Below are 23,883 nucleotides of genomic sequence, written 5' to 3'. Positions count from 1 at the left end.
GCAATGTCTCCGTGTCTCCATAGGGTGGCCGCATCGGACGCAGGCCGTCGGAAGACCGCTATAGACAAGCCAAGTGCCAACTGCTGAGCCCTTGTGGGCGACCAGCCACTGGAAAGTCGAGATCCTGCGGGCCTGTCGACTAGCCCAGAGTCGGGCCCAAAAATCCTCCAGGAACTCCTGTGAGAGTCCCTGTAGCCGCCAGTGCCCCGCTGCTGCAGCTGGAGAGACCATCCTCCTCCTCGTCAAAATATGCCGCCCCAGCCTAACAGTATACTGGAAAAAGGTGATCTACGTGGCCTCAAGGGATGCATAAGGATCATGCCACTCGTACTCGCCAGGGTCCCACTGTAGCCGAGCCAAGGGGCGCGCTGCATATGCCCATATGCGCCAATCCGGGAGCACATCTGCAGGGTCTGGGTCAATATGCCACTTCCGAGAAGCGGCGGCCACTACCCGTATCCTCTGAAAGGCGCACTCTGCAACCAAAGGTGACTCCACCTCCACTCTCTAAAGTCTGCCCTCATCCTGAATCTCATAGTAGAGGCAACTGCCATCCTCGGTGCAAGCTCTGACAGCAATCAGGATCTCCAACTGTGTAAAGGCTCCCATCCACCGTGGGGCCACTAGCTCGAGAGGCGTGAACTACTCCTCTGTGTGAGTGCCTCCTGAATGTCATCCCTCATAATCAACCCCCCTCTGAAATGACTCAACCTCTCCACCTGGATCTCCTCTGGGAGACTGCAAAAGGCGCCTGCCAGTCTCCAAAGCTACGTGTTGGGCCTGCCGCCAAAGGTCCCCAGGCTAGACGAGGCCGAGAACCCAGCATATGACCCTGCTCTGTGCGAACCGCTGGGCTCCAGATGAGCGGCTGTCTGGCCCGCTCCTCAAGACAAGGAGGAGGTCTCTGAGAGAGCCCCGGTCTCAGCAGCTCCCAAGCTCTCAGGATGCTCAAAGCAATCTATCCTCCCATCCTCTACTGAGGCCTGTCCTCCTCATCTCTATGAAAATCCATAGAATCTTTGGTGCCCAAGTGCCCCCTGCTAAGGGAGCCCGAGCCTGCAGTCGCTGCAAAAGAAGCTCTTTCCAAGGCTCAGCGCCTGGAAGCAGCCCCCGAACAATAAGCTTCCCCAATAAGGCTCTCCTCTGATCGATTGGATCTATAATGCCCAAGCCTCCCTGGGCCAGCGGAAGTGTAATAACTGCCCAAGCAACCTTTGCCCGAGCTGGCTGACCGTCCCGCCCGGACCAAAGAAAGTTTCTGATCAGCCTCTGTACCTGGCTGATGCAAGAGCTCGAGAAGATCCAGCAAGACGTAATGTACCACATGGTCGCTAAAAGCACCTGATTTGCCACCACCACCCTCCCAGCCAAGGATAGCCGAGCTGTACTCCAATACAAAAGCTTCTTCCGAATGCTCAGAAGAAGCGGGGCAATCTGCTGCGCAGGTGACAAATCTAGTCCAATCTGGCATCCCAAATATCGCACTGCTGTGCTAGGAGGAATCCATCTAAAACCGGGGTCCCGGCTCCATGCCGGAGTGGGAGCGCTACTGATCCAAAAGGCCACTGTCTTGCGCGAATTGATCAATGCTCCTGAAGTTGCACTAAAAACCTGGAGCGACTGCTCTGCCCGAAGAAGATTGGCCTCCTGGCCATGCAAAAACAAGCCCGTGTCGTCAGCAAACTCAGCATTGAGCAGGTCCTCCCCCCGGACTGGGAGCTGGAGTCCTCTCAAACCAACCTCCTCTGCCGTCAAATACATGCTCATAGCCTCAGCAAAGAAGAGAAATAGAAACGGGGCGAGAGGACACCCCTGTCGGAGTGATCAGGTCAGCTCAAAACTCGGCCCCCGTCCTCCTGCAATCAACACCTGGCTACGAGCTGTGGAATACAGAGCCGCCACCCCTCTAATCCAACCTGGCTCAAAGCCCAAGCGAAGCATAGTGCCCTCTAAGAAACCCCAATCGACTCTATCGTATGCCTTCTCAAAATCCAGAAGCATCACGACCAAGTCCTCACCAAGAAATCTAGCTCGGGCCGTCGCCTCCCAGAAGGTGAAAATGTTGTCAAGGATACTACGCTCCTTGACGAATCCTGTCTGGGTAGCATGAATCAACTCCCCCAGGAAGGGCTGGATCCTCAAACTCAAGGCCTTTGCTAAGACCTTGTAGACAGTGTTGAGGATCGTAATAGGTCTCCAATGTCGAATATCATCTGATACTCCCTCCCCCTTGGGGATAAGAAAGATCAAGCCCTCTGAAAAGCTCTGTGGCATCACCCCAGTGTCCAAAACATACTGAAAGCCCCTGCGGAGGCTTGGCCCCAAAAGGTCCCAATAGCGCATAAAAAAGGCAGGCGTCAATCCGTCCTCCCCTGGGCAACTATGGCGCGGCAGGACCCTCACGGCCTCAACAAGCTCAACCTCTGAAAGAGGCTCACCCAGAACTGTACGCATACGATCTGTGACCCTCCTCTGCACATGGGCCCACACAGTCTGTCTGCAAGCATCCCGAGCCTCGGTGGCTGGCTCCGCTGAAAGTAGGTCTCTATAGAACCCAGTGGCAATGGCTCCGATCTCCCCGGGCTCAGTAGCTACCGATCTGTCCGGCCTCCCAAGCTGACGACTCTTGCTCGAGATGGCGGGGTCCAGTGATCTCAAAAAACTCCCCAGTCACTCTATCACCAAGCTGCATCCACTGAGAGGCCTGGCGACGATAGTAAAACTCATGTCTTTGCTCCTCTGCCTCTCTAACCTCCTGACGTGCCTGGCTCAGCTAGGACGCCACCCACTCACATGCAGGCTGCTGCTCCTGAAGGCGCTGAAGCGAAGCAAGGCTGCGTCTCAGCCGATGTTCCCGCTCGCGAGTCTCTCTCAGCCGTGTCAAGGCTGCAGCGTGCAGAAAAGAGCTAAGCTCGATGAGTCCCTGAGCACACTGGCCTGCTGCATCCTGGTCAGAGCACTGACTGTCATGCCAGATCCTCTCAATGTCCTCAGCGAGACTAGGATCTATAAGTACCCTCTCTGGGATCCTCAACTGCAGGCTGGGCTCCCGTGTCCTCTCCTCAAGTGTCAAAATAACTGGCGCATGGTCTGAAAATGAGGTGCCAGCGAGAATGCCAACGGAGCCCCCTCGCTCCCCTAACCAGTCGCCCACATAAAAGCGATCAATCCGTGATAGATTAGTCCCTCCCTGCCGGCGATCCGACCGAGAGAAACTAAGACTGTCTTGAGAGCGGGAGAAGGCCCCATGCTGCCATGCATCTGTGATCCTCAGTGACATGCAAAATCGCTCCCAAGCTGCAAGCTCCATGCCGTGCACTGTAACATGACTGCCTCCCACCCTATCGGCCGGGTCCTCAAGCATGTTGAAGTCTCCCTCGACACACCAATGTGCGGCCTCTGGCAATGCATCCGTAAGCTGGGTCCAGAACTCTGCTCTGGCACTAGCATGGTTGGGCGCATAGACGTTGAGCACGCCCAAGAGCTCATCATGCATCCTCAGAATGACATACTGTGCTCTACCAAGCACAATGATCCCTCGATCCACAATGGCCTGCCGCCATACATCTGCAATGACCATGCATACTCCTCCCTGTCCACCCAAAGGGCCAAACCCTGCAGACCAAAAGGTGTCCCATCTACCAGGCATCACCGAACCATATCTCCGGATCCTGCTCTCACCCAAGTGGTGCTCCTGCATCATCAGAATATCAATACTGCCACCCACCAAGCATCTCTGCAGGTCCTGCCTCAAGCAACCACGATAGCGTATATACTGTGCTCCGCCAAGGCCCTGTACATTCCATGAGACGATCCTCATGGATGACCTGCTGAGGTGGAGGTTGTCTCAGCTTTACGGCGGGCCTTCGCCAACGGCTTGGATGGAGAATAGTCCCCATCCGAGCGGCTACGAATTTGCCCACCCGGTGTGTTGCAAGAATCATGGATCAGGCGCCAGTGGTTGTGCCCCATGGCGACTGCCTCCCGCTCAGACAGAGCAACCTCATGTATGCATACATATCCAGGGTCGCGTGCTAAGTCTGCCACTATGCGAACGACCAAATGACGAATCCTTGAGGCATCCACACTCCCGGGATCCAAGAAAAAATGAGCCAACTCCCATAGTCGGCCTATCACATCTGTCACCTCCAGATCGCTCACATGGTGGGAAAACTCAACTGCCTGAGTCTTCAAAGTGCTAAGAGCGAGCTCCAGAGTCCACTCCCGGTCGCATGGGCCACATATAGGGAACGAGAAGGCCACCGCTGAATCAAGTGCCGCCTCCTCGCGGGCCGAAGATATCACTACATGAACTCGGATGGGTGCTGGCTCGTGGGGGCCCTCTGCTCCAAAAAGCTGTGTGAAAGAGTAATCAAAAGCCTCCGAGCGCTGACTAGTGCCGAGGCGACTCAACCGCTCAGAGCCCTCTGGACTGCAGGTGATCGCCAGGGGACTGCTAGGGCCTCCCGGGGAGCTGAGGCGGGCGGGGGGGGGGGGAGGAGGGGGGGGGCGAGGGGGGTGGAGAAGGAGCCGCTGCCAAAACCAGAGCGGGGACGAGAGGCGACGAAGGTGGAATCGGGGCGGTAGGGGGGGGTGGGGGGGGTGAAGGAGGGGGTGCTGGTATCTCCTGGTCCTCAGTCGTCGTAGGGGTCTCCTCCTACAGGGGAGCAAAGCTGTTCCTCACGGGAACCCAGTGATGCTGAGACTGTGGTTGCTGCTGCATCGGGCTTTGGGCATGCTGCTGTGGCTGTCTCCCTCGACGGCGCCTTTGTCCAGGCTGCCACTCCGAGGTCTCTGTGGCTTGAGCAGGTGTCCCGGAGGCTGCCTGCCGAGCCGCATCTGTGGGCGGGCCGTCATGGGCCTGCTGCTATGGTGAGGGTCGGGGTCTCCTGCGAGGACAGGCCTTGGCCAGATGGCCGACCTGCCTGCAAATAAAGCACTGGTTCGGGAGCCCCGAGAACTCCACTCTCTGATCATCCCATCCCCTCCCCTATCCTAGGTAGCTGAATGACCTTCGGGAGGAGGAGATGTCGGGAACCAAAACTCTGACTGAAGGTAGCCCAGCTGCTCTGGCCACCACTGAAGCTGCTGTGGGGCCAGTCTCTAGCACCGAACCCACCAATGCTCCTAGCCTAGAAAGGAGCGGCAGGTACTCATGGTGGAGTCCAGGGAAGCAAACTGTAACATGGAAAAGGCGCTCTCCCTGCTCGGCCGCTGCTGGGTCAAAGCCATGCTGCCAAGGTCTGAAGAATGCCCGAGCACCCCTGATGTCTAGGGGACTCATGGCTAGGACCTTGGCCACGCTCTGGGTGGTCTCGAACTCGATCTGGTAATGACCACGGCCCAGTAGCTAAACGTCCAGGATCTTGCCCACATGTGCAAGAAGGCGGGCCTGTAGAAGTTCCCTGATCTCCCCTCTGCTCGGGCGAGTGCCGACTATACGGCAGATGGTGGAGTGTGCCTGAAGGCGTTCCACCTCTGCGGCGAGGCTCGCTTCCTCTTCTAGCGAAAGAGAAAGCCTGATGGGGGTATCCTCAGGGGCGGGCGAGGGGGCTGCGGGAGAGTCCCTCTGAGGCCGGGGGGGAGGAGCCTCCATCAGTGTCTGAAGCTAAGTCGAAGGCGGAGCGAAAGCGGAGAGTCCTGCAAGAGCCGAGCTGCACACAAAGGACGGAGAGGGAAGGCGGAAGGCTAAAAGAAACAAAAAAGGAAGACCCCAGGGGATGGAGAAATCAGAAAAAAAGAAGGTAAGGCGGCGAAGACAAAAAAAAACCCCTAGGGGGGAGGCGGAAAAGCGCGAAACAGGGGGCGGAGGGGAAGATAAGGCGAGGTGGCGAAAGGGGGCGGGGCGCTGAAGAAAAAAGACGGGAGGGCGCGAAGGAGAGGCGAGGGAGCAGGGGGGTGGGCGCTGCAGCGCAGGGGCGCGCAGGACAGCCAGGCGGGAGAGGGGGGGCAAGCGCGAGTGCAGGCCGGGGGGGGGGGGGAGAGCAGACACGATGGCGGGAGAGGGGGGAAGCGTGCAGTCAGCGCCCGGGGGGGGGGGAGCGTGAGCTTCAGCGAACCCGTCGATGGATACATACATCTAGTCTTTCTTTTTGTATGAGAGTGAGTTTATACTTGTTCATGCATTGAAGAAGTAGAGCATTACCAAATGGCACCGATTCGGCGGTGTGTGAGGATCATGGTTTCTAGGCGTTTCATGAAACGCATTTCATAAATGTTTCTTTCAAATCCCAGACGTTTTAAAAACGTTTCATACAAAAGAAGGGGGGAGGGGGATGGGGGCGGTGGGGGGGTTACAAGCCCCAAAATTTATATATAGGTTTATATGTAAAAAGTTGTTGCCTTCCATGGGAAACAGTATTAAACATGCATCATTCACACATCAAAACATGTTTACAAGTTAAAACCAAAGAATTTGGGTTAAAAATGCTTAAATTGTACAGTTCCCTGGTCGACACGAATGAAACGCGTTTCTTTCGTATGTTTCGTTTCATTCAAACTGAATGAAACACGTTTCATTGCTACTATGGGGCACTGAGGATTTTATAACCATCTGGTACTAATACCACCTTGCTGACTTGAGTGGTTGAAAAGTCAGATGGTCTAAGATTCTGCTAGACTTCGGTTTTGAAGTGCGCTATTTGTGGGAACCATCTAATGGAGTGGCTAATGCTCTGCGTTGCTGGTTATGTGAAGACTTTTGAGCTCCATAGTATTCAAATATGATCTTTTTCTTTCCTCTATGAACGGGTCATATTTGAATCATATTTGGCAAGAGGTCAAGATTTGGGCATGCCTAGAGGAACGCAGTGTTTTGTATTCGGAAGGAAAATAACTTAAGAGTTTAGTAGCCTATTTGGAATGGTTGTTTTATCCATGTGCAAATGTCTGCATGCCAGATGTTGAAAGATGTGGAAGGCAATCCCTTATAAATATCATGACATGCTATTTAGATTTATCTGAACTCCTCGTATCCAACAAACTGGTTTCCTGTTGATGGAAGATGAGGACTAGTGTCAGGCAATCTGTTCGGGAGTGGTAGCTATGCCAAGTTAATTGTTGAACACTTAAACTCTTGGGTCTAGTGGACTGTTGTGGTACGGGACACAAGGGTTGTGGCTTGGGATTGGATGACTTACTCCATCCATTGGGAATCCCAAATAAAAGTGAAGCATTTCAAAAGAATACATTATTAAATTGTCATGGACCTGCTGTTCGCATGATGCCTTTTGCGTTGTCGTAGATAAACACACACACACACACCCCCCCCCCCCCTTCTCTCTCTCTCTCTCTCTCTCTCTCTCACACACACACACACACACACATTTTTTTTTGTTTTTTTTGTAAAGTGGTATATTACAGTGGTAACACACACACACACACTCAACAGATTGAAACTCTCTCTCACACACCCTCACTCACTCATTGACTTACTTCGAGCTTCTATGTATGTGACACACATACACGTGCGTGCGTATGTGTCTCCCATACGTAGAAGCTCCAATCAGTAGGGCTCCCCTTGTTGAAACAATTTTGACCATCTGATGAATTAGAAAGTGACGTGCTGGTAAACTTATTTACATGATTAGTAGCTTATATTTTCCCCTTACGTAGCTTATTTGTGTGTGCTTATTCGACAGCGGACCGAGGATTAGTTGAGTTGCGGAGGTTAGGCATCGAGAATCAACTGTGGGAGGCTTCTCGGAAGGAAATACAAGAATCAAGCTTGAAGGCTACACTTGGAACAGATGGAGAGGGGAACACATCCTAAACGTGAATGGCAAAGTTGGGCTTATGTATGGACTTAGACCATCTCTTTTTCTATTGATAATACAATTTCTATAAGTGGAGTAGAAAGACAACATGTTTAAGATTGTAGCTTCACTTGAGCTTGTTAAATTAGGGATGCTATTATGACGACTCTGTTATTTTGAGAGAATTTTCGTCATGGCAAGGACTCCCTTTTGTGTACTCCCATGGCCCTATGTATGGGTGCATAAGTGCAAAGGAACTGGATCCCCGAGTGTGGTCTAGTATATTGGGGGCTTTAGGGTTGTTGACATTAGATCCATTGTTGTTGAATGGGTCCCCCAAGAGGGAGGGATGTAGCTGGTACTCCCTCTTACTTCCCTTTCGGGTTGTTGCTTTGTTTCAAGTTATTTTTGTGAAATTTTGCATTCAAAGAATAAACCATTTATTAAGCGACGTTATTGCTTGAACAATTTTGTAATTTACGCTGTGTTGTCCTTACTCTTGATCGTAAAAGCTCTCATTGCTAGTTTTTCTTCATGCCCATTGTAGAAGTTTCCATCCTTTCTAGACAAAGTTAGTGTACACTAGATGAGATTTATGTCCCTCAGTCTTAGTAAGTGAAACAATTACATGCATGTACTCTTTACTTCTATCCATAAAGAAAAATAAATAGTATTTATGATGGTGAGTGAGTACTACTAGTGTGGCAGAATCAAGTTCTCTTTGTAGTGCTAGGTCTGGGCACATGAATAATTGTGGTCTTATGCTAGGCAGAATGTTCAACAGGGTGGAATAGTTATATTAATCAACACAGTTTGTTTGTGAATTTATCCAGATCGTTGAGTAAAATCCACAGCTTGTCTGTAGTGAACTTGATGATTTCATCCACACCACAACCCACATTGTGGCCTTATAGATAAGTATCTCAAGTTCTTATTGGTTATATGAATTTATCCAGATCGTTGAGTAAAATCCACAGCTTGTCTGTAGTGAACTTGATGATTTCATCCACACCACAACCCACATTGTGGCCTTATAGATAAGTATCTCAAGTTCTTATTGGTTTTTTCAATGAAAAACATGTTTCTTAAACTACTTCAATTATTTTGAAAAACAGAGAGATTTGAAAAACAGAGAGAGAGAGAGAGAGAGAGAGAGAGAGAGGAGAGAGAGACGTCTTCAAAAGACCTAGAGGGTCCATAAGACCAAAAGGTCGTGCAATGTATCCATGAACGAATACTGAACCATATGGAAATTTAGCTACCAGAGAGAGAGAGGGGGAGAGAGATACCCTGCAGGAGAGAGACAGCTTGTGAGACCAAAAAAATTAAAGTACACAATTTGTAATAGAAAATGCTGGAAGCGTCCTCTAAATGCTGTTGCTACTACGAAGAACATATATTTTAAGCAAATTCTTAGCTAGCAATCGCCAAAACAACATGAGCTGTTAGACCTGCGCCTCTGCCGAGGTTGTATGCTTCTGTGTGAGCTGGTGGAAGGGTCCATCTTTTTAGGGTCCTAGAAGGTGAATCTTGCATTTGTCATCACAACATTTGGAAAATCAGTCTCCTTGAGTTGGTTGTGGTCGCTTGTCTCCAGAGTCTTGGTGATTTGGGTTATGAAAAGCTCCCTTCTGTTTACTGCTTTTGGTTAGAACGTGGTGAAAGTGGGCTTGAAAGCTGTCTCTAATGATGGAAAGTCTTGCCAGAAGTGATATGGTAGCTGGTCTCATCATATGTTTTTGGCTTGAAAAGAAAAATCCCGAGTCTATGTAATATGCTGTTTCAATCTCCACTAGATCTTCGTCCCCAATGTAAAGGATTCTTTGTTCTGAAACATGAGAATTATGTCATTGTTCCTTGGTTAAGATTGATGTGTATAATCCTGAAATGATCTAAACAATCTTAAGCAAGCGCTGAAAGCTGGTATCATGAGAACCACCCATAATTTATCACCCTTTACACTCACACTTATGTAGGTTCTCTTTCTCCCAAATCCATGCCTATAGTCCTCATCCCCCCTTTTCTTCTCCCAGATAGATTGGCCAAGCTATATGGATCGGTGCTAGAGACCAAGCTCAATTCCTTTGCAAGGAGACATGTATGTAGGGCCTCGGGATAGGTAGGGTTCTAGAGGAGCTACTCTATCCTTGACCACATATTTACCCTTTGAGCCATCATCGAGGAGGGCAGAGCACACCATCAAAAGATCCATTGTTGCTTTGTGGACTTCTACAAAGCTTTTGATGTTGTTCCTTGGGTCCGATAACTACAGTGTCTACATGACATCAGGGCTCCATCCGACATGATTTGGAGCATCATCACGATTTATGAGTCACTCACAGGACGGGTGTGAGTTCCATGAGGGATGCTACGTTGGATCTTGAGTACAGTTGGGGTAACCAGTCTATTGTCCATGCTCTTTGGCCTTTACATTGATGTGGCTCGAGCTTCATTGAAGATTAGGCAAGCCATGCGCTCCACTTGCAAGCCCCCATCCTTGCGGTACAACCTATTTGTTCTCTGAAGACATTGCGTGCAATTTACAAAGACTTGCATGCACACTCATTCCCCTCCTACTCTAGGCAGATGCCATCGTACTCATAATAGATTCAGTCGAGGAGCTTCAGAGACACCTAAGTGCTCTACAGGGTTTTTGTACACAACAGGATCTCATTCGTAACCTTGTTAAAACCAAAGTCATAGTTTTTAACACCTCCCGATCCTACACATCCAAATTGAGTTGTATGTATAGGGGAGCCCTTGTGTAGATTGTCCCATCATATGTGTCCCTCGCTTCCAAGTTAATTTCCACGAGCCGAAGCTCTTGACACCCTCTTCACACTAGCCTTGATGTATGGAGCACCTTTTTGGGACTAGACCTATCAAAGCATGATTGATTCAAAGACTTATTCAAAAAGTCACCTACCTCCACTGCATCAGCCCGATGAGCCTCCACAGATACCCAAACTTGCCCTGGATCCTCACGACAACTTGAACTTGAGGGTGACACTTGAGTATGTTATGACCAAGTTTCCACGTGGTTCTCGAGGCATAGGCTCTAGATGGAACCACTTCCCACCTCTTCAGTACAACCTAGACTCCCCTTTTCTCCAGCTCTTCCATGAGGACGTCAACCAGACTATCCGGTTTGACCTCCTTAGCCTCCATATACATAACACATGGATTGCACCTTCAGAGCTCCCACTAAAGATGCACATCTATAGAGATCACGCTCACGAGGATGGCTTCATCCACTAGCTAGGCTACTTGGGTATACACGTCACATGCCATGCAGATTGCAATTGGCTAGCTACTGTTATCCTCCCATCGCCTATGGGTTGAGACAAGGTGGGCATACCACATATTAAGTGATGCAGATCTCATACAAAGACCTTGAGAGGAGAGGATCTACAGATTATACCACGTAGGGGTTGAGACAGAGGAGCACTATACTCATCAGTTCCTACTATACTACGAGATCCGCGGGAGGTACCACTGTCTCTTCCTTGAGGGTTTTGGCCCATTAATCGAGGATCATGGACTTCTCGGACCAACGCTCCTTGGGACTCTTCGTATTGGAGCAAGAGACACAAAGATACACTTGTAACAGAGCGTCGACCACAACACCACCCTTGCTTCCTCGCCAATCGACCCATCATCAGTTTCTTTCTAGCCCAAGGAGAGGATATTGGCATAATGGACCCTGAGTCCCACCACATGATACCTCCGCTCCACCCCGTCCTCTAGGAGTCACTCTGGAATGTGATTGCATGCAACACTGGTGTCCCTAGCCCCACGGGACACCAACCACGATCCTCCCATCAACACTAGATTTAGGACATGCTCCACCGTTATCACACCACCTTCCCTTATAGTGTGAGATAGAGGACCTCTTTTCCATACTCATTAACCCCATGCTCAACATACTTGAGAGCTACTAGAGGATGATGTGCCCCACATGCTTCATATTCTCATGTACTCCATGATGGGAGCCAGTGCTTATACCCCATGCACTTCCTCATGATCATCAGTGTGTCAACCTCTACTTTTAGAGAGCCATGTTATTTATACTTGTTTTGTTTTTCTTTTCCATGATGAACCATGCCATGGATAGCATTGTATCACTTTGGTCTCACATACCCATTGGGTCTTTAGGAGATGTTTAATATAACTCTCTCTCTCTCTCTCTCTCTCTCTCTCTCTCTCTCTCTCTCTCTCTCTCACACACACACACACACACACACAAACACTTATGTGGGTTCCCTCTATCCCTATAGTTCTCATCATCCACCTTTTGAGAGAGAGAGAGAGAGAGAGAGAGAGAGAGAGAGAGAGCCGCTTAACCTTGACTTAACGTTGACTTTATTGATCTAGAGAGAGAGAGAGAGAGAGAGAGAGAGAGAAGAAGAAGAAGAAGAAAGAAAGAAAGAAAGTTGTATTAACGTCTTCAAAAGGCCAAAATGACCAATGAGACCAAAAGGTTACATCATATCCATGAGGTACATAATCTTGGGTACAAAATAGTAATAAAGAAAGATTAAAAAAATCTAGAACTTTAAAATCTGATCTAGGTACATGAGCAGAGAGCTCTCATATCACCCTAATACATCCCTCATGGGCCGCTATGACATGGTGCTCAAGGTGGTAAAAGTGAGCTGGTGCGAGAAGGTCCTGCAATGATGGGAGATGATGGCCCGGATCTTCTTGTGGTGGTGTGGCCGTGGGCGAGGGCCGTGGGGTTTGGGGCGTCGAGCTCTGCATAGCTCAGTGGCTCTGTCGAGTGTCACACCTCTGGGTTGAGCTCCTACACTAGCCTGTGGTCTGGGTTGATGGGTGGATCAGCCCTCGGAGTGCTGGTATGGAAGAAGAAGTCAGTGAGAGCTCTCTGTGCCGGTCCTCGAGCAAGTACAGCTGATATGGATCTCACTAAGGACTCGATGTGTCTACGGAGATCTAGAAAAAGTCCCAGGCATCTCTGATCCGGGAAGTCCATGATCCTGGAAAGTGGTCCGAACCCAGCTCGGAAGAGGCAGTGGAACCTCCCCCCCCCCCCCCCCCCCCGAATCTCATAGTACACGGGGGCATCGGCATATGTAATGGTGCTCTGTCTCGGGCTCTGTGTGTGACAGAGCTAGTATATCTTGTCCTCCTCTGGTGCGGCCGCCGTAGGCCCATATCTAGCAGTCTCCACTCTCAGCTGGTGTGGGACGAGGTGCAGATTTGGCCGATTGCACATCTCACCCCAAAGGATAGGTGTATGTCCATGTAGCGTGTATGTCTCAGGCATAGGAGGTGATCTCTGTAGAAGGCCATCTTTGTCCCCAATGGACGACTAGGTGAACTCCATGTCCTCTAAGTATCCAGTCTGACAATGTCCTTCCTGATAACCCTGTTCCGCTCTGTGCGGTTGAGAGCAAATGACCGGGCCTCTACACTATATTGGAAGGGGGGAGTGCCTCCATCTGCATACCGTGCATGCCAAACCAAGTGCCTACCTGTGCATACCAACACTATGTATCTCCCTCAAGTGTCAACTCTCTCAAGGACTCCAGGGCTAGTCGGGGGTATCTATCAAGTGGAAGCTCCCATAGCCTATGCCAGTATGTCACTGGGAATAGAGCCTCTGTCACTATCGGTGCAGCGCCCATCTCTGCCTGCACAATCTCATGTGGCACTGATGGTTTACTCCTAATCATGCGTGAGATCATCGCCACTAGGGGCCTCTCCATTGGCTTCCACCCATCATATACCTCCTCTGTATCTGTCTCGGCCGGCTCTCTCCTCTATCTCCTCCTGTGGTATAAGCTAGGACCCCAGATGGGGGCACCATAGAGTAGTGCAGGTGTAACTAGAGTATCAAATAGCCAAAGCTTCGCCCTCGCCTCCTGAAACTGTATCTGTGAGCATTGCCTCTCTAGCGAGCCAAGGGAGGCATATCCCCTTGTCAATCAGCGTTGACCGCCTTCTGCATCGAGGACTGAGGACCAGCAAAAGTGATCCCAAGATATACATATGAGGTAACATACTCCATAGGCTCTCCACTGTATGTAAACTGTACTGCAGATCTAGTTATCCACTGTGAGGAAGTGTTAAAGATCATGACCTTGGTCTTTCCAAGGTTCACAGCAGTAAGGTCTCGGTCCTCACGCAAAAGGCCTATAATGCATCCAAATGCCTCTGCATCCTCTCTGGTGAATAAAAAATAAGAACAATATCATCTGCATACAAGAGGATCGGTATCAAGACTCCTGCCAAATGTGCTCCTGGTCCTCCTTGTCTATCTATGTAATCCGAGATCTCGTCAATGTATAGACCAAATAGAGTAGGAGACAAAGGGTAGCCCTGATTCACCTCGATAGTGATGTGTATGATCTCTGAGTCACCTCCTGGAGCCCTTACTCTACCTGTGAACTGACTCATAGAGTGTAATGATCCCTCATAGCATCTCTGCTGGCACTCCCATATCCTGTAGTCTCTTGATCAATCTAGCCCGTGGGACAGTATCAAAAGCTTTACGAAAATCCACAAAGCAGCAGTATATCCATTGCCCGTGAGCTCTCCCCTCCTCAATGATCCCCCGTAGTGTAAAGATATGATCTAGTGTAGAGTGCCCTCTCCTAAAGCCTGCCTGCCCCGGAAATCCACAAAGGAGCAGTATATCCATTGCACGTGAGCTCTCCCCTCCTCAATGATCCCCCGTAGTGTAAAGATATGATCTAGTGTAGAGTGCCCTCTCCTGAAGCCTGCCTGCCCCGGTGCTCTGAGTCTCTGCTCCTCCGACCATCTATTAAGCTCATGCTCCAAAATTGAACCATAAATCTTGGCCAAGGTGTGACCAATCATGGTAGTCCTATAGTTGTTGGGGTCCATGGGGTCACCTGCTTTCAAGATAGGTACAATAGTATTCGATGACCAGCTGCTGACAGGGAAGGCCTCACATGAAGCCCTGTTAAACATGTGAACCGGTAAAGGGGCTAGCGTGCCCCTAGCATGGGAGAAATGCTCGGTGAGGAGTCCATCATGATCTTGTGCTCTCCCAGTCTGCATCCTGTCAATAGCATCTCTCACCATGCTGAGGTGAAAGAAGGAAGAGTGTGGGGGATGAGGTTCGGGTGGATGGGGGAGAGGTGGCTGCTTGGGGGGGGGGGGGGACATGGTAGAGAGAGGTGGCATAGGTGTTCTAGGTGCTGGGTGAAGTAATTGGAGTTGGAAGGCGATGATCCTGGAAGATCCTCCAGGCCTCCTTACAGCCCCTTCTAAGAAATAGCTGGTATAGCTCCTGCTCAAGCTTGGCTAGGTAGGCTCTCTTCTTTCTCCGTGTGAGATGACACTCCATGAAGGCCTTCCATATGTTGTTGCCATCCAAGATATGCACCGTCTTTCCACTCAAGAATGGGCCCCATTCATTGTTAGTATGTAGGAGTGCCTCAAACTGGTTATTCACTGCCCTCTAAGCATCCGTCAAAGATTGAATATGAGCCTCAGCGGATTCCTCCCCTTCAAGGTCGATCATGGACACAATAAAGGATCCTCTACGAGGCATGTACCCATCCATCTTCTTGAATGACCGAGAAATTGTTCTCTCGGTGTTCTGGCTGAGCTTTCTTACTGCCTCTGTGGGCACCATCCTGCAGAGCGGTATCAATGGGGGATCGGTGGTGAAATCAACTTTGATCCTTGAAAGGAATCCTTGTGGGCTTCTAGTTCTCATCATCCTCCTCTGTATTTTTCTAACATGTTTGGAGGTGTCCTTTGTGCCCTCTCTTTGGCTACTTTGTGTCTCATCTATGCCTTCCCTTTCAAGATCCCCCTCACTAGTGGTCCCATGGCCACTATCATTCTCATAAACGCTGATGTCAATGTCCCTCCACTGGTTTCTCTAGAGGTCCCATTCCATGGGTTATAACATAGATAGTCTTGGCATGATCGGCCCCTTCTTTATCTTTTTCTAAAATCACATTTCCAGGCTCTTCAAAAAGACCCCTCCGAGGGAGCTGGAGCCGATTTTTGACCTGCACAACATATTTATGTTTTTTACGTCCTGGAAGAAGGTGAGATTCTCCCTCCATTTCACACACACTTGAAGACTGAGAGCAGAGATTGTAGAGTGGATATCTAGAGGATTTGTTGTCAATATTGCTTCCAGATACAAGGCTCATTTTTGACAAACAGTATACTTCCACAATGGTTTTGTGTTCAAGATAATAATAACATTGTGCATTCATTCATAAATGGATAAAATAAACACAACAAAATATTCCCTCACTGACACGTCGATGCCAGCAGTCGTCGACGACAACCGCCAATTGTTTTGGAAAAAGAACATCCCTAAATGCATAAATTTAATATCATCCACCCCCCTAAATGAATGAAGTTGGATGGCCACCAAGTGGCACCTGCCAAATTCAATCATCTACATCTCTTCCATCATTTTTCAAAACAACGAATCTCACAGAGTGCAAGGGGATTTCAATCATCTACATTGTGTGCGTCTAAATGTAAGTATCGAACTCAAGAATTGTCTTCTTTACTGTGCATGCTAGAAGCTCATTTTTTTAATTCTTGATTTTTGGTGGGTTTTTGACCAATCTAGATCTCTTGATTTTTTGGTGGGTTTTTTCTTCTAGATTTTATGGCCAAGGAAAAGCTCATATTGCCAACCCACAGGACAATCTAGATCTCCTCAAAGGCCGACTATAGGTCAACATCGTTCTTTCACATTGAGCGTGAAAGAAAGATGCTGACCTTTATTTCTCCTGTCACAAGCCGATTAAAGGTCGGCATCTTTCTTTCACGCTAAGCGTGAATGAAAGATGTCGACCTTTCTCCTCACAGGCCTCATCTCACAGGCCAACTTTAGAGACACCAAGGGTTGCGAGACCAGCGATTTGCAGTAGACGTAAGGTGTTGCAACCAACGATTTGGGGACGGCAGGGCCTGTGACCAGCGATTTGGGGATGTCATTTTTCTATCACGTGCAGCATGAAAGAAAGTTGCCTCCCGAATCAACCCCTCCTGATAGCTTTCAGAGGCCTGTCCGTTCTTCTTCACGTTTTTCAGAGGTGTATTCTTCCTACACAGTAAGACCTTACTGTGTCGAACTGATATAGATTAAAATTGTAAACTATCCACGGCATTCTTTGGAGCCAAAAATTTGCATTTGCGAACTATCCACGGAATTTGAGAGACGTACTTTTCGTTTGTGTGGAGTCAATTGCTTGCAGAACAATGGAGACCACTTCCCTATACGGGGCACTTCATGGATAAGCTCGTGTTCAAGAATCAAGAATCAGCACAAGTCACCCTAAAAATCAAGAGTCGGGTTCAAAAATTAGGAGCCAGCACAAGTCACCCTAAAAAGTCGCGTTCAAAATTTAGGAACTAGGACAATACACCTAATAAAGCAATTGGGGAGGTAAATAAGTAGACATGGAAAATTCCTAAACAGGAAAAACTGAATAATAAGTTGACCCTTTAAAATATAAGTTGACTCTTGATATTAAGTGGGGATACAATGTGATAACCGTGATTCACACAAGAATTTGTACAAATTGTCGGGATTTATAACTAAATTATCCCATTTTCAACCTTGAAAATTAATAGCCATATATGATGATAACTGGGATTTCCAAATCTTAGTAGAGAAAAATACACAACTAAATTTGCAAATCTATGAACACAACCCTATTTATATTTATATTTCCAAATCACGTAAGAATACTCAAAACTGAGAAACATAAGCCCCTTTGTATTGCTTGGATAATATAGTAGAAAAGAAGTTGCATTTAGAGTAGCTATTACACACTCCTATAATCAATATTATCATCATCAATGTCATCCATATCTTCATCTTCCTCAATATCTGATGCCGCACCATCGTCACCTGATGGTGATGTGGAGTCTTTGGGAGTGCCAAGGTTGTTGGGATCATCATCGGAGGTGAGGTCATCATTAGGCCATGAGTGGCTGTTCTTCCTCCTCCTCCTCTTCACATTTACTTTTAGCTTTCATTAAGAATAGGTTACATTGCACTACAAGAGTTGTCAGCTCTTACGTTAGTTTAATTTATTCTATATTTAATTTCTATTGACACAATCCCAAATGTTCAAGCATATTAATTCTAAACCAACTTTTTTGCACAAGGACGTGATTAATGCAACCATTTTTTTTGGGTGAGACTGGAGGTGCTTCCTTGGAGGTTCCTTTCCGAGGGGGCAGGCAGGGGCTTCGCGCAAAAGTCATTGTAACCTTAGGTGGTTTCCTAAATTATCACTATGGAAGCTCTTTTGAAAACACAAGATGGGTTTGAGGTACTGGGTCCCACAACCACGCTGCCCGGAAGAATCGAGGGGGATAAGTACTTTGTTCTTGAACAAAGTCTGTCCAACTTCTACCTAGCACGTGGTGCGAGGTCAACGTCAAAGGATTCAAGGAGTGTAGCATCACCCACGTATGTTTTTTAAATTATGTTATTATTGCAAGTCTGTGCTATTGCTAACCCATGGTCCCATGCTATATGGATGGGGTACTAAACAGTGTAGTAGAAGATGAAGAGATGCAAAACACTTGCAAGTTCTTTAACCAAGATGTCATTGATATTGACATCATAATTAGATGTTCATTGTCTGATGTCTCTCTCTATGTGTGTCTCTCCCTCTCTCCTACATTGGTTTGGAAATCTAGTCAAAAATGCCCAGAGTTTGGACGCAGCCCCGAGAGTCTGTGCTTCTTAAGGTCTGATAGGAGGAGCACTGATCCCAATCTTTCCAGACTTGCTAGATTCTATATGTGGGCTTGCAACCGTGAGGGCATGATCAATATTTTGACAGGCACTAATTTCTCTAGTCATGCTCCGATTATTTTATCTTTGGAGAATCCCTGGAGGAAGTTTAGACACTTGAGCACTTGGATCCCTAATAGCCTCATCCAGGAATCTGAGATATGCAGTAAGATAGAGCAGATATGGGAGGCACTAGATTTTCTCTCACGATCAATTGTAGGCACCTTGGATGCAGGCCTAGGTGGGATTAGCAGTTGACTATAGGGAGGCAGCATAGAGGAGATTGGTTGGATTTTGTGAGCAGCAGAGGAGCATTTGCGGAGGCTTTGCTTCTCTTCAACAACTTCAAGAGAGCTCCCTAGATAGCTCATGGATTGAGGGTCAATTGGCTACTGCTCATACAGGGCTCAGATCCATAGAGGAGCTGAGGGTGGAGTATCGATAACATGACAATGCTTCCTTTTGGATGCAGGCGAGAGATAGGGTCATGTGGGATTTCCTTGATATTGCCAAGTCCCCACAGGCAGAGAGGTGGTATCCGCAAGTTGCAAGGCCATGATAGATCTATCGTTTTCTGACCCCCGCCATGTGAGAGCCATAGCCACATTTTTTTCCAGATCCCTTCTCATGGCCCCCATATCCTGATAGGTGGTAGATGCGCGAGAGCGGGTTTGGTGACACATGAGAGATGTGGTTTCCCCCACTCTCCAGGATTTCATATTGACTCCTTTCACAGTTAAGGAGCTAGTAGAGGCCTTGACGGCACTCCCTAGGGGAAAATGCCTGGGAGAGCGATGGGCTTCCAGTCTCCTTTTTTCTTCGTTCACTGGGATCTCATGGGGAAGGTGACCTTATTGCAGCCTTCAAGAGATTATGGCTAGGGATGTCATGCTAGAGAGGCTTTCAGAAGGTTTGATACATTGGATTCCCAAAGAGGATGGTGACAGATTAGAGATTCAGTAGTGGAGACCCGTTACCCTCCTCCGGACTACTTTTACAAGATTCTGGCCAAGGCCATCAGCCGGCGGAGACTTCCTCCCTTCCTCCCCAACTTGATTCATGATACTCTTATAGGTTTGTTCAGGATCGGAGCATTTTGGACAGCATCATCACTTTTTGAGAGGCAACTGCTTTGACCAAGGTGTGCTAGTAGGATCTCATTGTGCTCCTATTGGATTTTGAGAAAGCCTATAATAGAGTTGATTGGGGCTTTTTGGAGGGGTCGATGCTGGATAAGATTTCCAGAGGAGTGAATCTGTGGTGTTTCTGGACTTTACTCGGCCTCTCATAGTCAGGTACTAATTCAGGGAGCCAAAGGTGACAAATTTTCCCTTTCTCGCTTGGTACGACATAGCTTCCCTCTAGCACCATATCTTTTTCTATTTGTTGCCGAGGCCATAGCCCCTCTTCTTCTCAGCATTCGGAAGAAGCTTCTATACTGGAATTCAATGAGGCTTTCCTTAGCCAGCTGAGTGGTAGTGGCGAACTAGGTTCTTCTTGCCACCATGTGGTATATTACTTCTTATTGGGCCTTTTCATGGACCTGCATTGGTCAGCGATTAATTTACAACTTTCTGTGGGCTGGGAGTGACAGGAAGTTGACTTGGGTCAAGGTGGCCCTAGAGAGTGATCATATAGTCGTGCCATAGAGGGGATCTGGGCATCATTGACCCCACCATTCAGAGTCGTGCCCTTTTGGGCAAGTTGATTGTTAGACTTCTTCTAGGCGACAAGCCTTGGAAGTATTTCCTCCTGGCCAAGATATCTGCATGTACACTCAATCCGGGGGGACCCTTGGCCACAAAGCACTAGATGGCCTATGGATTTAGCCCAGCTTTTGAGACAGAATTGTAGCCAGTCTATTACAAGCTTGGGATCACCTCGGGCTGGCCCTCTAGTAGTCTGTTCTGGTAGCCTTCGAGGAGCATCTCCAAAAGCCCTTGATTTGGAACCCCCTGACCCATTTACTTAGTGGTCACATTCTAGGGGCTTGGCCTTGGGGAACTTTGAGCACGGGCCTTGCTAGGTGCCTTGGAGATTGGCTTACATTTAGATAGCTCCCCCCAGTGGCTCAAGAGAGGGGCATGACTATGATAAGGGTAGGGACAGTCGACATCGACTCTAACATTCCTCTGGGATGGCTAACCCCAATACCCGATCCTATTCACTCACAGTGGAGGGCTGGGAGTGTTCACGAGGTGCACGATATTCTCTTGGCAGTTCATGGCACGGATGAGAGCTCTGTCTTGCTCAACTTTTTGATTGGACCTAATGGCAGAATAGTGAGATCTTTGATTGGTGGTAATCATCATCATCCTTGCTGCATACTTCTTTAGCCGATACCCATTGACTCTTCTCTAGTGCAAGGTTCCATCCAAATCCTCTAGCTAGTATGAGCCATTGGAGAATTATTGTCGTACTTTGAAAGGACCTTCCCATCTTGTTTGGAACTTAGTTTGGAAAGTATTATCCAACTTTCTATTATATCTAAGTATAAGATCGCCCTTACCAATGCCTTTGTCTTTGATCTTCTCGTTGGCCCTCCATTGATTTTTCTCTTGAGTCTTTTGATAGTGTTCTAAAGCATGCATCATGTCCAACCCTTCTACTTGTAGTGCAAGGAGCATGTTCCTGAAAAAATGTTGTGGTTCCTCACTTTCCTTTAATAAGATTTTTAATGCTGGCACTTCCACCTCAATAGGCAACAATGCATTAGCTCCATATAGAAAATGAAAAGGAGAGAAGCGAGTACCCTCTTTGACTGCAATTTTGTAAGCCCAAAGTGCACAAGGGAGCTCTAAGTCCCAAGTCTTTTCATGAGACTGTGTCATTTTACTTAACATGCATATTAATTCCCCATTAAATCTTTCATTCATCCCATTGCATTGAAAATAGTATGGTGTAGAATATCTATGCTGATTTTTTAGCTTTTCACATAAATGGTCCTTCAATTCACTTCTGAAACCTTGTTCCATGTCAGAAAGTAGCTCTAGTGGTATTCCAAAAAACGACATCAAATCCCTTCATACACAAACTTGGATACCTCTTTTGCACCCCTTTGTTATGGCTCACCCTAACCCTCCTTGAAACACATCCAAAAAGAGATTACCTGGTGAACCGCAACTGTCGTGATGAGGATATTTTCAATTGCTGAGCTCGTAACCCTCGAGGTCTCCAAGCTCTACAACTCCTTAAGAAGCAATTCCACCACGTCTCCCGTGAGTGTTGTCACACCGCCGCGTTGCACTACGGGTCCTCGTCCCTCCTCTCACCTCACTTCACTCACACACACTCACTAGCATACATTAGGGAGAGAGATTAGCAAGAGGATTAGCAAGAGCAAGACTCAATTGCACGATGGGAGAGTATGTTGTATTATGAGAGAAATTCACTTATATACATGGCATACATTAGGGAGAGAGATTAGCAAGAGCAAGACTCAATTGCACGATGGGAGAGTATGTTGTATTATGAGAGAAATTCACTTATATACATGGCCATAAGTGTTCACACTCACTCAATATTTCCATTCCTTGCCATGTGCCTTCAAAAAATCCTATCTTAGTTTGCAAAACCCTCCTTGGTTAGAGCATTTATGCTCAACGACATATTGCTGGCAACAACAACAACTTAATTTCAAGCAGTGCACCTCACTTAAGCTCCTACTGTGACGGATTTGTACCATCACAGTAGTAGAGTCCTCCACCTGGATCAAACGGGCACATCATCTTCCTCCATAGTCTTCTAACTGAGCCTTCTTTGCCTCTTGGATCAAATACTTACAAGCATCCTACAAACAACATCAGTGATGTGCTTCTATCAAATGGCACTATCCAACTAGACCTCATGTTAGCCCTTCTCTCAGGTCCTCCATCTGGCATTCATCCCACTCCCCAAAAGCATTTATATTTACAAGAAAGATATTCTTCTCTTCTCCAAACACATCCTTGCCATCACAACAAAACTTCCCAGTCAAAGTATCCTCAAGAACCTTGTAAAAGGGTATATCACCAAAACTCTCTTCAAGAACAACATTACCATCCTTACTAAAGGAACAGATATCCTTAGAGCACTTTTCTTCTTGTAAAGGCGAATCCGTAGAAAAAACCCGCATTATGCCCACTCTTCCCATCAACCAAAATCTGAACGTATTGCTCCTCAGGAAGGTGACAACTTTGATCCAATTCATCAGAGCCATTTGGCTGGATACCCATACAGCCCACATTTAAGGGTTCAACAACATTAGCAACAACATCCCTAATATCATCAGAGAGCTACCAATTCAAACCACCTCCAAGAATATTGAGTACCGAAATCCCATCAAATGCATCTTCAAAAACAAGGTGATTATCCCCCAACATAGAGTTATAGATCTTCTAAGACTAGTCTTTGTCCTACAAAATAGATTTAGCAAAGATACCATCATCATGTCCACTTATCACATCATCCAAACTCTGGATCATCTTCAAGAAATTTGCCTTATACAGGCTATAGCCCTCTTCATTCACATCATCACAACCATCTGGCTAAATGTCTCTATCATTCAGACCCAAAGGTTTAACATCAGCATCCTCTAAAAAAGCACTAAAGAATGGAAGAGCATCATTCAGCTCATCCAGATCACATTTAGCATCCTCAACATCCACGGAATCCCATGTCACTTCTAGTACACATTCAGATGTCTGCTTCACAATACCATTCTCTTCTAGGGATACATCCTTCTACTTGCTATGTTTATAAAATATGCTATTAGCAAGCACATCGCATGACTAACAAGATCTCCTTGCCAAAAAGTGATTCACACCTTGCCAAGCACTGCTAGGGCCAAAACATGAGTGTGCAATCATGCTCCATTTTGGCCTTCTAGGACACTTTATAGAATTTATTGCACAAATACTTATGAAAAAGCACATCAAATACATAACTTTCTTAACAAGACCTCCTTGCTAAAAAATGGTGCACACCTTGCCAAACAAATATCCTTCCCAAAACAATGGTGCACACTTTGCCAAACAATAATAATGTTGGTAAAATTCTAAAATCATTCAGCATGGTTAAGTGCCAATCAATAGGCACCACAATGGAGGTTGATGCAAAGCTCTTTATGAAAAATATGCTTCTACATTGGTGAAATATGAAACAATACAAGAGTACTATGGAGAATCTCCTCTTCTTTTGTGCAACACACAATCAAACATCAACTATATAGATGACTATATAGATAATCCCATGTTCTTTTGTGTAACACCACACAATCAAACATCAACTATATAGATGACTATATAGATGGCATAAATAGCACATTCAAGGTACATGAGAGTATGGAATTACCTACACTTTGGGGAAGAC

At 47.4% G+C, this 23,883-nt stretch overlaps 1 protein-coding gene across 4 annotated transcripts in view; it reads left to right on the top strand.

The window, feature by feature from the left end:
* LOC147628343 (coiled-coil domain-containing protein SCD2-like) overlaps nt 1-8,215 on the top strand; it is a 115,817-nt gene extending 107,602 nt beyond the window's left edge. For all 4 annotated transcript variants that reach the window (XR_015268075.1, XR_015268074.1, XM_086813432.1 and 1 more), the window contains one exon: nt 7,641-8,215. Coding sequence is in view for 2 of the 4 variants with exons in the window: in XM_086813432.1 (XP_086669558.1) it covers nt 7,641-7,771 (131 nt within the window). In the remaining 2 variants the exon portion in view is untranslated. The remainder of the gene's footprint in view (nt 1-7,640) is intronic.
* The last annotated feature ends 15,668 nt before the right edge of the window (nt 8,216-23,883 follow it).

Source organism: Cibotium barometz, chromosome 19 (assembly GCF_041138505.1).
Source record: "Cibotium barometz isolate CiBa-2024 chromosome 19, ASM4113850v1, whole genome shotgun sequence".
In the NCBI taxonomy this organism is placed as follows: Eukaryota; Viridiplantae; Streptophyta; class Polypodiopsida; order Cyatheales; family Cibotiaceae; genus Cibotium; species Cibotium barometz.
Note: the sequence above shows the minus strand (reverse complement) of the source record. Positions and strands in the feature narration are given on the sequence as shown.